The sequence below is a fragment of the Thermobia domestica genome, chromosome 8 (assembly GCF_964235325.1).
Source record: "Thermobia domestica chromosome 8, izTheDome1.hap1.1, whole genome shotgun sequence".
NCBI classification, from domain to species: Eukaryota; Metazoa; Arthropoda; class Insecta; order Zygentoma; family Lepismatidae; genus Thermobia; species Thermobia domestica.
This window is the reverse complement of record NC_137461.1, coordinates 90,271,174-90,290,546: the sequence shown is the minus strand read 5'-3', so window position 1 is coordinate 90,290,546 and position 19,373 is coordinate 90,271,174. Positions and strand designations below refer to the sequence as shown.

Here is a 19,373-nt window from a genome sequence, read left to right as displayed (position 1 = left end):
TGTTTTGTTTATTTTTAAAAATTAAATTTAAAACAAAAATACAACATAAATAAAAAGTTTATAATTAGCCAATTACATTGGCAATACCCAAAATTCTTTATGTCCATTGTTTACACAAAACAGCAAGAAAATTGACCAAGAAACGTATAAAACATTGTCCAGGAGTGGGCTTCTATCCTAGGTAGGTCGTGCTTTTGATCACCAATCCAAGATATAGGTCTTGGCCTATTATTCTGTCCTTCGAATACACGTTTGTTTTGCTCAAGTCTTCCACACTTCGTCCCGTCCACACCATTACACATATTTTTTTCGCGGTTACATCATTGGTTCTCCTTTTGCATTTTACCTTACATTGATATATCACACATCCCGCTTCTCATTTCAATACCTTACGTTATATCCAAGATCGCGGCTTTCAAGATGGCCTCCAAGTCAGTGTTATAGCATATCAAATATCTTGATATCATCCTAGTGCTGCCCATTCTTTCCGTTTTCGACATAAATGGGTATCTTGCGACGTTTACCTTATATCATATTGTCCCGTGGTGCGTTATGTTGCGGAGCATATCTCTGGTGTTTCTGGATGGGGGCAGCTCCAATTTCGCATTTTTTCTTCTTTTCTATTATGTGTCCTCTGGGTGAAGTTTGAGCCAGATCTGATCCTGCCTTGTCCTGTACGTTGCTTGTGAGATTTTCTCCTAGACCAACGGGAGGGGAAGGGGTCGTAAGATGTTTCTGGCTGCAGAAAACAAGGCACTTGTACAAAAGCAGGAGCGAGCTCTTCAGCGACGAAACAAAGAAGAAGAACGCAGACAAAGAGCAATTACTTCAACATCATCAGCAGCAGAAGCTTCCAATGTTTGCTTTACTGATGAAGAAGAAAACTACAAAAAAAAAAAAAAAAAAAAAAAAAAAAAAAAAAAAAAAAATGCAGTTAGGATGAGGAATTTGAACTAGCTGGATGTCTAAGCCGGAAACGACAGAAACGGGCAGAAAAGGTCACAACACACGATATCTTCACCCAGTTAGTAATACTCTCTCTGGATCGAATCGAAGTATCTGATCACCAAGCAGTCCGGTTAATGGTCCCGATAGCAGCAGCTTTCGGTTGCGACCCTAGATTCCTTCCACTTTCGCGAAGTTCAGTCCGCAGGGAGCGAAAGAAATCCCGAAAAAAGAGAGCGGATTCCCTGCAGAGAGAATTTTCTCCGGAACATCCTCTCGTGATCCACTGGGATGGGAAAATTCTACCTGAAATTTTGGGTGGGGGAAAAGTTGATCATCTGACAGTACTTGTTTCTGGCGATGGTCACGAGAAGCTTCTTGGTGCGCCAATTTGTATTCAGGGACAGGGCAGAAGCCAAGATCGTTCATGACCTTATTATACAGTAGAACTTAATCGACAAAGTGCATGCCATAAGTTTCAACACCAACCCTGTGAACACAGGTCATATCAATGGAGTGTGCGTTCTTCTTGAACACAGAATTGGCCGAGAGCTTCTGTAGTGAGCATGTCGTCACCACGTGATGAAACTGCTTTTGGCGAAAGTCCTCACCTGTGCTCTGGTTGCTCGAGTTCACCTGACATTCCTATCTTCAAGAGATTCAAGGCGGTTTGGGATCGGGTTCAGAGACACAATTTTCGGCCATTCGAAATCAAGAAGGAAAGTGAAATTTTCATGGTCTCGACTATAGACTTCCTGAGGGAAACTATCGAAAGGGAATTGCAACCCAGAGATGATTATCAAGAACTCATCGAGATGATGATGCTTGTTCTAGGATCTTCCCCTAAGAAGATTCATTGGAGAGCTCCAGGGCCAGTTCACCACGCTCGGTGGATCGTAAAGTTAATCTACGCAATGAAAATCTTTCTTTTTTCGAGATCAGCGTGATGTGTTCAAGCTGCCGAAGGAGGAGGAAACCCAACTTGAGCGTTTCGTGCTGTTAGGAGACCTTCTCTACACCAAGGTATGGATACAAGCTCCACTAGCCGCTGAAGCTCCTGGCGGAGATCTGAACTTCTAGATCCAGTTGCAGAAATATCAAGATATGGATTATGAGAACCAGCATCGCCGCAAGAAAAGTCCTCGAACGTCATTTATGGTACCTTTCCGATGAATTGCTAGGTCTCGCTTTGTTCTCAAAGTTATGGCAGAAGAGAAAAACAAAATTGTCCAAGGAATGGCAACTGAGCCCAGAGAGAGGAACGTGAGAGGTGATGCGACCTTACTCAAAGGAGTAAGTCTCGGAGATTTTGCAACCAGACGAACGGTAAAGCTTCTCTTGTTTACAGATTGAAAATGAATTTCTTAACTTTCCACCGGTGAATGGAAGAAGAATCAAGATTATCTGGAGGCAGAGAGTGAGTGAAATAACTTCGAGTCGTGAATGACACCACAGAAAGAGGGATCAAGCTTTTCGAGGTGTTTAATAATCTCTTAACAAACGACGAAGAAGATAAACAGTTTCTCCTGCAAGTTGTTGAGGCAAATCGGAAACCAGTTCCGACACAGACAAATAAAAAGTCCCCCATAGATGCCTTGCAATTGTGAATTGGACACTGTGGAACTGTTAAGCATTCACTGTTTATCAGGATAAGATAGAGATAAAATATTTTGTTTCAGTTTTGTTTTTACTTTCCGCATTTATTTTTATTTTGCACTTTTAACTGAGTTCATTCTATCGACCTGATCTTTCTCTAATCCACCATGGAGGACGTCACTTGTGTTTGCTATACTTTCCGTGTTTGTATACACCGGTATACATGCATCTAATAAAGTACTAAATTGTACAAATGTAATTGAATGTACACTCCGCATCAAAAAAATTGCGACAGCTAACGCCGTAGTTAGGCCACCCAATATACACCTTCTTATCCCATAATCGTGTCAGATAAAGAAACCCCTCTCTCTCCTCCTTTTTTCTCTCCCATACTAAAATTAGCTAACAACATGAGCGCACTTCTAATATCAAACTACATACCTGTATGTATTAGTTCGATAAAATGAAATAACAAAAAGAGACGAAAAAAGATTCATGAGTTGATGTAGGGAGAAACTGAAATACACACAATGAAAAATTGAAACCAATGGATGTCTATTACACAGAGATTCAGAAATGAGGCAGAGAGAGAGAGAGAGAAGAGGAGAGAGGAAGAAAAAAGGGAGAACAGATAAAAATGTTGAATACAAACGTAGTAAAAAACGAACCTAACATTATAAAGTTCCGTTTCCAGAAATCCAACCGTAATATGGAAATAATGTTTGTTTTTACATATTATTTCAGAACTATTCGAATATATAGAGAATGCTTTAAACATTCATTATGCCACGTTCATAATGGATAGCATACTCAATTTCCAGTAGAACTGTAGATCTCCGAGACACATCTAGGATAATGTCAAAAGTTTAACACACATGCTTTGTTTCCACGTGGTTCGATTGCAAATTCGGTAGTGTTCATTGGACGTACTGATCCAAAATAAACCCAGTAGAGACCGTTGGTCATATTCCCCATTTCAGACTACTAATGCAAACTGAACAAAGAAAACAACAAAAAGATAAACCGAAACGAAAAGAAAAAGAAAGAAAGAAAGAGAAAATTGAATGAGTGCTATTTTACTGCTAAATTTCTATCAGAAATACCCTACATTAAGGTTGGTTTAAAGCGACAAGTTTTGCCGATAGATTGTACTCCAGTTTTCGTATCTCTCCCATGTATTTTTTACAATTCACAAAAAATCACGATTTATCTTACAAATGTCAACCTACAGACTTCAGACTTTTAGAAAAGGAACTTCATAATCTATCGAAGGCAATAATCCCTGCCGATTTTTTATTTAGAATTTTCTTCATTGTTGAAATGGCTTGATTGTTGAAATGGATATCCAAACATTTAACAATGGAACTGTTTCAACAATTAAGAAAATTCTAAATAAAAAATCGGCACGGATTGTTCCCTTTAATAGGTTATGAAGTTCCTTCTCTAAAAATTTAGTCTCCAGGTGGAAATTTGTAAATTTTTCGTGAAAGGTAAAAAATAAATGGGAGAGATACAAAGACTGTAGTGCCAACTATCGGCAAAACTTGTTCCTTTACACTAACCTTAAGAGTCCGAACTGTATCCTCATGAAAAGTTACAAATGTTCGAAAGGAAAAGTTTATGTTCCTCATAGATGTAGCATGTTTCAAATTTCAACGGGAATAAAACCCATTGATTTATAGGATGGAAACAAATTTTGTTTCGAACTAATATTTTTTTTTTTCAAATAACCAAAGATGTTACTATTTTTTAGCCTTTTCCGAAGATTTATCTATTCCGAACATCCAGCATTGATTTCATCTCTTGCGGATATAACTATTTTTGCACAGATAGAATGAACACGCTAGAGCTCAAACGGATCATCGTGTCAGTCGGATGATGTTGGTTAGGCTATAGACCACCACCGGATCGAGGATTCAAATCCGTAGTGACCCGTTAATTCGACTGAGACTCAGTAACCCAGAGGATAAAAAAGAGATTTTACTTATTCCCTTGCGTTTAAACAGTATTTCTATCAGAGATGACCAGGACTGGAGATGTTATCCCCAGAGCAAGAAAAACAAGACGCCGAAGTTCCCAGTTAATTAGATTCTTCAGACCAGGTATATCGGGCTCTTCCTCCGTTTTCACTTTGGAACATTGTGTGTGTGACAGAGAGAGAGGAGGGGGACACGCACACAGTTTACTCGAATTAACGCCAGTGGTGCCTTGTGAGTTCTCCATCAGAAGATGAATCTCTGTTTGTAGCCATTATTTTATGCGAAAAAATCATACTACCTGATGGGTAATCGAACCAAGATTTTCCATTTGGAAGTCTGGCGCGTTATCACTACACCACCGATTGCTTTAGTCAAACTTTGTTTAACAAATGGTATAGTGTTTCTTTCTGAGACGATAACACGAAAAATGTATATTGCAGATCAATGATGTCTTTGGAATGTCCTGGTAATTCTTTTGCCTTTTCCTAAGCAACATTCGTAAATCGTCTCTATCATGACACAGGTCTTTGCTTGCACATTCTTAGGTATTGCTTGTCCAGCATGATAAGTCGATTCTTCATGATTATTTGTAAAATAATTAATTTTGGAATGAACAGGATTTGAACCTATGTTAAGATAGCTGTATTATTCATAAGGCCATTACGTTACCTCTACACTATCATGCCACTTGAAACTACAACCCAAATATTGCTTACTTTAGCCCTGATTTTTGGAATGAACCGGCTTCTTCCTGTAACGTTATTTGCGCCAATGTGCATAACGAAATTCATTTATTCGAAGGCCTAGAGAGAAATTAGTGCCCACAAATAAAGGAAAAACATACAATCCAGGAAAAATTATAGAAATAAAATATATTTTGCAGTAATTTCAAAGGTACGCAAATAATAATAATAATAATAATAATAATAATAATAATAATAATAATAATAATAACCTGTACTATAAAATGGAAAAGTAACTATTTGTGGTTCCTAATCTCTTGAACCACCCGACCGATCTCGATCAAATTTCCAACATTGATAAGGCTCGGGCCTGGGAACCTTTTTTATCATTTCATTTTAACGGTAGAATTTAGGTGGAGGAGGTCAGGAGGGCTGACATATAAAAATGAATAAAACGTAATAATTCTTGAACCACCTGACCGATTTCTATCAAACTTTCAATATAGATAAGGGTCGGATCTGGGATGACTTTTACCATTTTAGTTTGAATGTGCAACGTAGGGGCCGGAAAGAGGGAGAAAAAATGAAAATGAAAGTTACTGTCTTTGTAACTCCATCACTCTTGAACCACCGGACCGATCATAAATCAAATTTCCAACATAGATGAGGTTCGGGCCTAAGATAGTATTTATCTACTTACTTTGACGATCTAAGTTAGGGTTGAGGGGAGGGAGGAGTTAAAAATAACACATAAAACTTTATAACTCGTGAACCAGATGATCAATCTCGATCACATTTTTCGCATAGATGAGATTGGGGCCTGAGATGCTTTTTTTCATTTCACTTTCACGGGAGAACTTGGAGAGGGGAATGGGAGAGGGAGATATATATAAAAATAAATAGAACTTAATGACTCTTGAACTACCAAACCAATCTCGATCAAATTTTCAACCTAGGTTGATTTTTGTCATATCACTTTGACGGTGTAACTTAAGGGAGGGAGAGCGACATTTAAAAAAGAACGAAAAATTACCGGTGTTAGTAGCGAATCTATAACTTTTGGAGTCGCTGAGATTAACAGTGATACATCTGATGCTGTTTAAATTCAAATTCAGCTCCGCAACTTGGAGAAGGGGGAAATATATAAAAATGATCGAAATAACCAATATCAGTGTCGAATTCATATCTTTCCGGCTCGCTGAGATAAACGATGACATTGCAGATGCCGTGCCTCAGAACAAAAGGTGGGGAGGGCATATATAAAACTCATCGAAAATGACCGATATCTAAGAGAACTTTAGTAATACTAAAAAGAGACTGAGTAACGGAACATATTACTATTTTTCATCAATTTAACCCAACGAAGCGGGTAATTGATGCTAATAATAATAATAATAATAATAATAATTGACAACTATACTGTGAATGTGAACATTTATTATTATTATTATTCACGTATTTTTGAACATGCACGGCGAAATTACTGCAAAATAGGTTTCATTTCTGTAATTTTTCCTGGATTATATGCTCTTTCTTTATTAGTGGGCACTAATTTCTGTCTAGGCCGTCGAATAAATGAATTTCGTTGTGCACTTTGGTTCGTTCCAAAGATCAGGGCTAAAGTAAGTAATATGTGGGCTTGGAGTTTCAGGTGGCATTATAGTGTAGGGGTAACGTAATGGCCTTATGAATAATATAGCTATCTAACATAGGTTCAAATCCTGTTCACGCCAAAGTTAAGTTTTTTACAAAGTAATTATGAAGAATCGACTTATCATACTGGACAAGCAATACGTAAGAATGTGGAAGCAAACACCTGTAGCATGATAGAAATGATTTACGAATATTGGTTAGGAAATTACCAGGACATTCCAAAGACATCATTGATCTGCAATATACACTATTCCTGTTATAGTTCTCAGAAAGAAACACTACACGTGGTGTAGTGGTAACGTGCTAGACTTCCAAGTGGAAAATCTTGGTTCGATTCCCCATCAGGTAGTATGATTTTTTCGCATAAAATAATGGCTGCAAACAGAGATTCATCTTCTGATGGAAAACTTACAAGGCATCATTGGCGATAATTCTAGTAGTGTGTGCGTTCTACATCATACACTGCAATAATAAATATGTTTCATATTTATATTCGTCCCCCCTCTCTCTTTCTTTCTTTCTTGACGTTTCCCTATTCCGTCTTTGCATCTTTCACTTCTCCCCCTCTCTCTCACACACACAGGCACTCATGTTCGAAAGTTAAAACGGAGGAAGAGCCCGATATACCTGGTCTGGAGAATCTAATTAACTGGGAACTTCGGCGTCGTGTTTTCTTGCTCTCGGGATAACATAACCAGTCCTGGTCATCTCTGATAGAAATACTGTTTAAACGCAAGGGAATAAGTAAAATCTCTTTTTTATCCTCTGGGTTACCGAGTCTCAGTCGAATTACCGGGTCACTACGGATTTGAATCCTCGATCCAGTGGTAGTCTATAACCTAACCAACATCATCCGACTAACACGATGATCCGTTTGAACTCTTGCGTGTTCATTCTATCTGTGCAAAATACGTTATATCCGCAAGAGATGAAATCAATGCTGGATGTTCGAAAGATAAATGTTCGGAAAAGACAAGAAAATGGTAACCTCTTGGGTTATTTGAAAAAGAAAGAAAAAAATATTTATGTTAGTTCGACACAAAATTCATTTCCATCCTATAATTCAAAGTGTTTTATTCCCGTTGAAATCTGAAACATGCTACATCTATGAGGAACATAAACTTTTCCTTTCGAACATTTGTATCTTTTCATTACGATACAGTTTGGACTTTTAATATAGGGTATTTCTTATAAAAATTTAGCAGTAAAATAGCACTTTCAATTTTCTCTTTCTTTCTTTCTTTTTCTTTTTCTTTTCGTTTTGGTTTATCTTTCGTTTTTTTTTTTCTCTGTTGAGTTTGCATTAGTAGTCTGAAATAGAGGATATGACCAACGCTCTCTACTAGGTTTATTAAAATGTATTTTGGATCAGTACGTCCAATGAACACTACCGAATTTGCAATCGAACCACGTGGAAACAAAGCATGTGTGTTAAACTTTTGACATTATCCTAGATGTGTCTCGGAGATCTACAGTTCTACTGGAAATTGAGTATGCTATCCATTATGAACGTGGCATAATGAATGTTTAAAGCATTCTCTATATATTCGAATAGTTCTGAAATAATATGTAAAAACAAACATTATTTCCATATTACTGTTGGATATCTGGAAATGGAACTTTATAATGTTAGGTTCGTTTTTTACTACGTTTGTATTCAACATTTTTATCTGTTCTCCCTTTTTTCTTCCTCTCTCCTCTTCTCTGCCTCATTTCTGAATCTCTGTGTAATTGGTTTCAATTTTTCATTGTGTGTATTTCAGTTTCCCCCTATTTCAACTCAGAATCTTGTTTCGTCTCGGTTTTGTTATTTCATTTAATGGAAACTAATAAATCCGTAGTTTGAAATTAAGAGTTGCGCTCATGTTGTTAACTAATTTTAGTATGGAAGAAGAGAGGAGGAGAGAGAGGGGATCTCTTTACCTGACACGATAATTAGATAAGAAGGTGTATATTGGGTGGCCTAACTGTACGGCGTTAGCTGTCGCAATTTTTTTGATGCGAAGAGTACAATGTACATGCTTCTTTAATTTATCTCGTTTCTAAATAAAAAATAATAGTGTGTAAATCGTTAACCTTTTTACAATTAAAATTTCTATAGACCTATAAAAATACAGTAAAACCAAGATTATCCGACACAGTTTCCAGACTATTTCTCAGTTTCTATTCAACTGATAGGTTTTATATTTTAAGGAACAAAACTAAATAGCAATAGATGCTTACCCTCCAAATTTGGTGCAAATCGGTTGAATAGGTGCTGAGAAATAGCCCGAAAACTATCAAATAATCGAGGTCCTACTGTATTTCAAAGGGAAAAAAGTGGTTGAGAACCATTTTCCAGTGGGACTAGGAAGCTGAAATTCTACCAAAATAATACTAAAATGGGAAGTAAAAAATTAAGAGGGTGCTGGGGTCTCCTGCACAAATTTTGTTTTTGGCCATGTTTCTGGACCACCCTAATATATATATATATATATATATATATATATATATATATATATATATATATATATATATATATATATATATGTATGTATGTATGTATCACGGCTACAGTATGAGCTTGGGACATACATTTTCACATCGAGGATACCATTTTAATCAGTACACTATTACCTTTCAAATAAAACTAAATATCTTGAACCGTTTTAGAGATAGAGCGTTTTAGTATTCTGTACGTGAAAAATGGTCTCTTAGGCCACATCTTTGGCTGTCTCTATCTTGGGCTAGGAGGTTTTTTAACTTTGTCCTGAATTTAACATCTGTTAAACTCAACATCATCTGGGACCATCAAGGTTAAGATTTTTTCTTTACCTGCCTGAATCGATCTGAACTATTCGTTCCTTTTTATTTTTTCCGATGTTTCTGTTACTTTTCCTCCTGTTTTCACCCTCTGTGAACAAGGGTCTAGAGGGTGACGCGAAAGCTAGAAAGTACTACGCATTTTTAAAAATCACAGTTACACGTAAATAAAATAAATAAAAAAAAATAAATAAAAGTACTTTTGAACACTAACTATTAAATTCCAGCTCTGGAATGTTTTCATTTATGTGTCATTGCCCAAATGTCTGAAGCCATATTTTAATAATACCCTTTTTCAAGCATGTTCTTCGCTAGAAATGGCAGACATAGAATAGTAATAACAATAATATTTTCTGATAAGAGTCGGAGTATACATTTGATTCATAACGAATAGCAACTAACTGAACGTATAGAACACAGATCAAAATTAAACACAACACTAACCTGGATGTATGCTACGATGATAATCAATTTTTCATCATTATTTCTGACGAGATATTCGATTGCCTTTTGCAAGGATGATTTTTGAGCTTTAATTGTGAAGATGTTTGGCTATTCACATACAAATTTTTACAATTTAGTTATCGCCACTGAAGTGCTGTTATCTAGTATGTGAATAGCCACATTTTCACAATTTAAGCTCAAAAATCATCCTGATGAAAGGCGATCAAGTATCTCACCAGAAATCTTGATGAGAAATTAAAATACAAGAAAAAATTATAATCATAGAACACATCGAGACTACCATTGTGTTTAATTATTTATGAATATCTTATAATCTAAGTAGAATTTATAATGATTAAACATTACAATTAATGATATAACCTTTATAATAGTAGAGTTGAAGATTGTCTATTTATCTTATTAATACGGTATTATTAACTTACTATATTAAAATTGAATTGTAGGAAATGCTTATCATCTTAAAAAAGCCAGAACCCTGCGGTAGATGGCATATGGCCAAAACAATATGAGTTGCTAGCAAATACAATCTTTCAAATTCTTGATTTAACCGGGAACTGCTTACCAATTTGAGCGATATGCTTGGAAATAAGTACTACCAAGCATAATGTTAATTACTTAGATGTTGTGAGTTCCCTATTCCGTTTGGGAGGAAATGAAAGATCCCGAGAAAACCTTAGAACTTAAATATTTAACATAAAAATTAAAATGCGGAATTAAACCCTACACCACCCATCACCACCACCATTTCCTACCTCTTTCTGACCGTGGCTGACGAAAACCATCCCCATCCTCTCCTTGATATGAAAGAAAAAAAAGTTTCACATATGTATCAATTTAACGTTAAATAAGTCTTATTTAAAATAGTGAACCTTACAACTGTAATATATTTATAGAGAAATCACTAGTATTAAACATTGTCAAACAACATTACGAGCAGACTGACTTCTCATTTAAATAAACAAAGGAACTAAACCATTAAAATCATAATAATAATAATAATAATAATAATAATAATAATAATAATAATAATAATACACACGTACACCCATAACAATATGATTCTTTCATTACATTTCTCTTCTTTAAAGTGATTAAAGAACATAATTTTGTCTGGTATAAAATATGATACATTTAGATTACTGAAAGTCAGCCTTCTTAAGAAAACACTGTACTAGAAATTGATTTCATTTCATTTATTGAATTCACAGCATGCTTTTTTTTTAAACTCATCATTTTACTTATACGTTGTCATATTTCTTATAAAATTTTAAATATGTTAAGCTATCGGCTATTTCAAGGTGCTTTTGTCACGATCAATGAAACGAAGATCAAACGTAAAATCACTGGGACATATAACTTCTTGACCAATTCAGCAGGAATTTTCAGACATGGGGTAGGTTAAGTTAATCATACCACCAGACGTGCTCCGTATTTGAAAACTCTTTCCAAGATCAACAAGGTGTCATTTGACCTGTCTTATTCAAAATAATGCTTGTGAAGCAGAATTTGCATCAAATGAAACAATGACTTACTCTTTAAACAGGGCCTTAATTTATTTATATTTATATATATATATATATATATATATATATATATATATATATATATATATAATCGAATGAGTTTGTATGATCCAATCATGTAAAAACTACTGAACGAGTTAAAAGGATACTTGGCATGACTATCAACCTTAGGTTTTCCACGGACCTTGCGATATTACATTGATTGTCTCGCCATAGATGGGGGAGGGAAGGTGACATGGAAAAATAATAGAAAACGATACATATTAATGCCCAATCCATAATTTTAGAAGTCATTGAGGTGAATAGTCACATTCTCGATGCCGTTTAAGTCCATATTCATCAGTCATTGGCATGGGGGTGGAGAAGGGACACGTAAAATAATCGAAAACGACTGGTATTAGTATCCAATCCATAGTTTTCGGGGTCGCTGAGATGAATAATGACACCCCTAATGCTGCTTATGTCTAAATTCATCCACCATCAGCATGAAAATGAAAACTGCAGGAGAGAAGATATGACATGTAAAGATAACCGAAAACGACCGATATTAGTGCCCACTCCATTGTTTTCGGGATTGCTGAGAGGTCACTTCCACAGACATGTGGGTGAAAAGGGGGCGACATTACGAATTTGACATTATACTACCATAGAAATGCGTAACTTAAGGGAGGAGAGGTTCAAATATTTTCATACACCTATTCTTCCCAAGCGAATAAGGGACAACTCAGTTACTCTAAATATAAAAAGAAAACAATACCGAAACGAAAATTCTTACCACCAAAATCGTCATATCCTCTTCTATCACCTGATCTTCCAACACGAAAACCACCTGGAAAAGAAATAAACAACTGTTTTATATTTACAATTTCTTACATATGAATGGTTTTTAAAAAATCTACCGTATATTTCTGAATGTAACGCGACTCCGAATCCAAGATGATCTTCCCCATTTTAAACAAAAGATTATGAAAAAGAAAGCATCTATAACACGTACTGGGTTTATTTTCTTAACTTACTATAAAAGTGCACTAAAAATCAAATCAAATAGAGACCTCCCTCAGTCTCCGTCACTTGAAGGCTCTACTAAGTCTGCGAATGTTTAAGACTAAAGCGGTAAGTGAGGAAGAGAGTAAATTTAGAGCTTAATGGAACATAGTGATCCTGCTCAGTAAAGAAAAACTAAATGATATGTCGTGAAAACCAGATGACCCCACATCTGGTTCGAAATTGCAACAAAAACCTCGTCTTGGGTTCAGAAATATACGGTAATTGATAGTTTCTGAATTTAAAATTTTGCATTCTTATGCAACACTGAACTTATGAAAAAACGGTCCCTATTATTTACGTGAGTTCAGAACCATGACAGGAGCTTAAATCTGGTGCACCTGGGGGGTGCACACACCATCACGTAATATCAACCGTTACAGTATAAGCTGTTCCGCATTATCTCACCTCTAAGGGAGCCGGATTACAGGACTATGGTAACGGCCTCGGCTTGAGTAAAATGTGTCGCAGTTGGCATTAGTTTCATAATGGAAACATTTTCCTTGCCAAATTTCCCACAGCTGAATGAATTCAAGGTTCAACATGCATACAGAACATTACATTTCTTTAAAACCATGGACGTTATACGTTAAGATGATTACAACAAAGAATTCTCTGTATAGCCATCAAAGGAAGCGAAATCAGAAACATCAAATTCTCTTCCTACTTTAATTGCCTTCTAAACTTTGTCGAAAATACTTATATTGATAAACTCAACGAAATACAAATTACGAAATCTCTTCTAAAACATATCTAAATCCAAAAATTCTTATATTCGTGCAACACTTCGTCTAGATACATAAGTGCAGAGCCATAACCAACTTTTTAACATGAAGACTAAATTCTGAAGAATTACATCCGAGATACTAATCACTTCACGTCGCTCTAAAACATGAAAGTACGAGGGGCGTTCAGTAAGTTATAGTCCTAGACAAGAAGAGAGGGGAGGTGCATAATGACGCCTGACACGCACGCCAAGGCCACTGAGAGGAACCTCGCTACAGAATTTGAGGTCAGTTGGGGCAACGCATTGATCGTGAGCAGTGTGTTACGTCGCGAACAATGAATTTGCAGAAGTTGGAACACCGCTCGGTCATCAAAGTTTCTCACTAAAAAAGGGATCCAAGGAGATCCACGAGCGACTGCTGAAAGTGTACCGGGATGTAGCACCGTCAGAATTCCAGGTCAAATACTGGTCAAAGCAATTCAAATGGGGAAGGGAGTCCATTGAGGATGATCCCCGCTCCGGAAGATCCGCGGATGCAGTCACCACGAAAATGTGCCGTGCAGGACCGCCGTATGAAGGTCGCCGAGATTGCAGCGGCGTATCCAAAAGATCAGTCCTGACGATTCTGCATGACCGCTTGGGCATGTCAAAGATCTGTGCTCGTTGGGTCACCAGAATGCTCACGCCTGCACAGAACCAATGACGGATGCAGCTATCCCAAGACTTGTTGCACTTTTTTGTGAAGGAACAGGGGAAATTCCTGGATCAGCTGGTGACAGGGGACGAATCCTGAGAACAAGCAGGGGTCCATGTAGTGGGAACACCACGATTCTCCGCCTCCGAAGAAGTTCCGTACACAGCCTTCTGCGAGAAAGATTATGGCGACCATCTTCTGGGATTCTGAGGGGCTTCTACTGATGGAGTACATGCCTCACAAGATGACAATCACAGGTGATGTCTATACTGCCTCCCTGTATCGTCTGAGAGATACCATTGCAGAATAAAGTCCGGGAAAGTTAGCCAACGGGTTCCTCTTGCTCCACGACAATGCACCAGTGCACACGACCCGGACGGTTCAGGCTGCCATTGTTGACTGATTTCCAAGTGTAGAATCATTCTCCCTACAGTCCGGACATGGCCCCTAGTGACTATTTCCTCTTTCGAGACCTGAAAAAACATCTGCGGAGACAACGAAGTCCAACAGGCTCTTTCCCAGTGGTTTGCAGGCCACTTCACTACCCACAAAGTGGCGAAGGTGCTTAGACCTCCATGGGGACTACATCGAAGAACAGTGATGACTAGGTGAGTCCATCTGCATTCCTTCATGTCTAGGTAGATAACTTATTGGACACCCCTAATATATATATATATATATATATATATATATATATATATATATATATATAGGCATTACATAGTTTTGACATACTTTTCAATATTTCATTACGAATAAATAAAAGATAAATAATCACAAATAAGAGGAATTTAAACTAAACTCAAATGACACAGTTTATAATATTAATTAAAAAGGCACTAGTGTATAATCTGATTATTTACAATATTTATAAGCCGTCACAGAACCTGTTAACACTGCTTTCCCTTTTTTTCTTTCCAAACTACGCTGCACACTACGACGTATTTTAAAGGCAACGTAGAATTATTCTACAATTCCACAAACCAAATCTGAAGTTTTAAGGGTACATATAAAACATAGTTCTTTCTATTATTTAACTATTGTAACCACGACAAAAGTAGAATTTTGATACACCTCAGAAGAAGAGAAGCTTTTAAATGTCGAACTAGTCAATTTTCGATCAATCATGTTCATCTTACTCATAGAACAAATCACATTAAAAATAAAATAGAAGTAAAGACTGGTAAACATAAACGAGGATCACGAAAATTTACTTTCTCCCTTGAAAATTGAACATTCCGTGCACTTTTTTCAAGCATTGTTCCTTTGGAGCTATTTCTTACAGAAATTAGTAGAAACCTCAAGACATGCACTTGTAAAAATGTCTTACGTGCGCGACGGCTACATAATTTCTTACTGCGCGAAATTGATACCTCTGGATTACTAACTTCTTCCGAAAGAAGCAACACAAAGTGGAATCTTTACCGTGATTATGCCCAATAGGCTAAGGAGATAACAAATCAAGCGGACCGTTATGCTATTAATAAAAAAAAAAATAAATAAATAAAAAAATAAAAAATAAAAACGAGAAGCTTGAGAAACCCTACTGGCATCATCTACTTGAATGCAAACTACAACCATCTGGAATCGAATAAGGAACGCTTCACAACAGACGTGATTGTCTCTTCCATCTTTCGATCAAAAGTATGATTTAGACATTTGCATTCTTATGAACTCACTTGAGCACAAAATGAGATTCCACATTTGCAGACCTAATATAAGCACTACCGGAAAATTATCATATTAACAAATCTCATATTTGCAAGACTAATTGCATATAAGAATATACCAACAGGTTCATGTAATCTCCTAAAATTTTCTGATCTTTACCAGTTGAGCTTGTTTCTATCACTTTTCCAAATTTTCACAAACTGAGTGATTATCAAAGTGTGTCAAGTTGCCCTAACATCTGTAGAAAAAGCACAATCAATCTGCTTCTACACCCACCTCGATTTCCGCGACCTCTATCGAAACCGCCACCCCGGTCGCTTCTCTTCCCTTCGGCCACATCTACTTTAATTACATGGCCTTCAACGTCGACCATATTATTCAACTTTAATGCCTCTTCCAAACTCTGAACATCATCGAATTCCACATAGCAGAAGCCTTTAAACCTGTCTGTCTCTTTGTCATGAACCAACCGTATATTCTTCACCTGCAAAATGAAAAAAAAAGTAAGAGTGCGCCGTCATTTTGCTTGTTGGAAACAAACCTTTTATTTTAAAAAATCGTAAAATTATATATAACCAGTAAACATATAACTATTTAAAAAAAAAACTGAAAAAATCCTAATTAAATAAACGTTTTTGGACTGGCGCCTAAAAATAGAAGATACTTTTTAAACTCGGATCCCATTTTAATAGTGCTTCATATAAATAATTACATTTTATAGGACACATAATTTCATTATTTGAACACTTTACTCTACTATACATCCTAAGCTTACTTTCTTCTTATGAAATACGATAAGCGAATTAATAACGAATTATGAAAGATGATGGATAACAGCACAAAACAAATCTTATTTATAAAATTATTAACTATTGCCGCTATAACAATTACAGAAAATCACACCAATTTTAAGAATAAAAAATATACTATAGCTTACAAATTGTATAGCAACTGGAAATAAATAAATTATATACCTTTTTTTGTGTGTGTGTAATGTTTATTTTCTTCCTTACATATTTTGCTCGCCTATCTTTCTGTGAGCATCATCAGAGGAACAAATTTTTAGTTAAATCTTGAGATCTCCCTCGTCCTGTGTGCTAGTTTTTTGATCATTTATATACAAGGTATCTGGCTCGGGGCTGAAACAAAATAAACGGTCCCAATATCTGTCGCATACTCTAATGCACAATACCTTGCCATTGCACATCTCAAAATGAAAGACACTGCCTCCGTCGAAGTCAGCAACAATGTCAATATACTTCTATACGAGCACCCTCAATAATACGATAGATATCCAATCTGTACTCTAACTCATCCAAGTGTTAAATATGACTCTGCATAATAGGCGTGGTGCTGTTTATTCCCTAAAGAACTCTGATTTACAAATCATCCATGCAAAGGTGTAAATTCCTTAAGGTAATTCTAGGGGGGAAAATCTAGTGACAAAAGATCAGGTGATCGCGGAGGCAGGCAAGAGTTGCTGAATCACATCCAATTCATAGTTCGGTTAGCTATATACACAAAACGTCACGTATATAGTTTCCACAATATGGCGGAACCCCACTGTAATGAAAAATGATACCTGGAGGAAGGTGAGTTATGACAAAAGTGCAGCATGTCGAAGTAATTTGCCGAGGTCACTGTCTGTACAGCGAAGAATGGGCCCATTATCCTGTCTTTCATAAGATCATAACACATTCACTTTTGGTGAGTCAAACTTCATGATGCACATGTGGATTTTCACTATTACAGATCCGACAATTATGTTTATTTCACTTTCCATTAATGTGAAATGTAGCTTCATTTTAGAAACAAGGAATTCATTATTATCTTCCATTCTCAATAACATAGCCTCGGCAAATGATCGTGACTTCTGTCTGTCACCAAGATATATCCGCTGCTATGTCTGAATCTTGTATGCCTGTGAACGTACATATTTTTGTTCATTACATCATTCACAGTGGAAACTCGAATCACGAATTCGTAACTTGCTTTTGTAACAGATTTCTTTGGACTTCCCTGGGAAGCCGTGCGAACCACTGATGGACACTTTGTCGGCTTCTTCTAACTGGTTGTCCCATTTCACAATGGCCACGCACGCTGGCGTCTTGTAGCGACATCTCAGCTTGAACTTACAATGTATTGCATAGGATCATAGATTAACAATATGAAAAACGGTAACACACAAATCATCATCTATTGCGGAGTCGACTTCGCCATGTTTAATAACTGTGCGTCTCCACGATATCGTTTCGTGCTTTACATAAGTGGCGACAGATAGCTGTAGTTTACACAGATTTTGACTGTGCAACGTAATAAACTGTACTGCACATATACATAGTTGCAACTCTAAGGAGGATACCTTATATACGGGTAAGTATGAATATTCCTTGTTCTGGTCCTAAATTTATGTAGAAAAATATCTCTTGATTAGATCACTGAAAAACAACTATCATGAACGATGTACTCATTTAATTTAAGTTATTTCACAATTGCTTGATAAGCTTGTTGTAGTAGTTGGCAACATTAAAATAACAGCTATTAAACACGAATCACTATGTCCACTGCAGTTTGTGATGGTGAATAAGTATTGTTTTTTAGTGATTTAATCAAGAAATATTATTCCATTAAAAAAAAAAAAAATTACCGAAACAAGGAATATTTGTATTTACCTCTATATATAGATCAAAAACTTAGCACGCAGAAGATTTAACCGAAAATTCGTTCCTCTCATGATGCTCGCAGAAAGATAGGTAAAAGAAGTACATGAGGAACAAATTAAACCACACAAATAAATACATACTGTATTTAACAATTTATGAACAGTTTCGTAAGATGCAATCCATAACACTTTTATGGAAATAAACAGTTTAATAAAATTTTGATAAAAATATCATGTTGTCTAATAAGTGGTGCATTCACTGGTATAGCTTAACTCTTTTTATTACAGTAAGAATGGTGCAAGATGGGAAGTGCAATGTTCAATAACAGTGTAATAATAGTATTTGTCCAAAAAGTCTGAATATTTCTCCAACAAATAAAATATGTAAAAATACCAATCCTGAGGTTTCTATATTTCTATCGAACTGTCTTTTATATTTTGTTCTGCACTAAACCTTAATATTTTGTATCATAACGTGTGTAAGCTTTACTTATTTAAAATTATTCTGTCTCAAGTGTTGTACTAGGAACTAAAAACCTATTCTCCGAACATTTCACACGAGTCAACCTAAATACAATTAAAACAATTATAATTATCAAATATACGCACACGAAGATTTTGAAATATTTTCTCAACATCGCCTTGGACAATTCTGTTGGGAAGATTTCCCACAAACGCGGTATAAGGAGGCTCCGTGGGTAATGGTTTCTTTCCGGGTCCTCCGCGTCTTCCTCCATAATCTCTGCAACAAGAAAGAAAAACAAATAATAATAATACTTCCTAGATGAGCAACAAATTTTAACCACTAAGAAATGACAACGGGCAGTAATCATTCATTATTTAGTGGAAATTAATTATTTAAACACTGTGTCCATTAGTTGCCGGTTTCAGTCCTTCTCAAAGCATGTATAACATTTCTCCGATATCGG

The 19,373-nt window shown here is 36.2% G+C and overlaps 1 protein-coding gene across 2 annotated transcripts in view; it reads right to left on the bottom strand.

Moving 5' to 3' along the window:
- The window catches only part of LOC145693068 (eukaryotic translation initiation factor 4H-like), a 71,945-nt gene that overhangs the window by 35,342 nt on the left and 17,230 nt on the right, over positions 1-19,373 (bottom strand). The window contains exons 2-5 of one of the 2 annotated variants that reach the window (XM_081768739.1): positions 19,054-19,186; positions 16,059-16,266; positions 12,422-12,475; positions 10,876-10,917 (exon numbers count right to left, since the gene is read on the bottom strand). In XM_081768739.1, coding sequence (XP_081624865.1) covers positions 10,876-10,917; positions 12,422-12,475; positions 16,059-16,266; positions 19,054-19,186 — 437 coding nt within the window. The remainder of the gene's footprint in view (positions 1-10,875; positions 10,918-12,421; positions 12,476-16,058; positions 16,267-19,053; positions 19,187-19,373) is intronic. The other variant, XM_081768740.1, reaches the window with a different exon arrangement.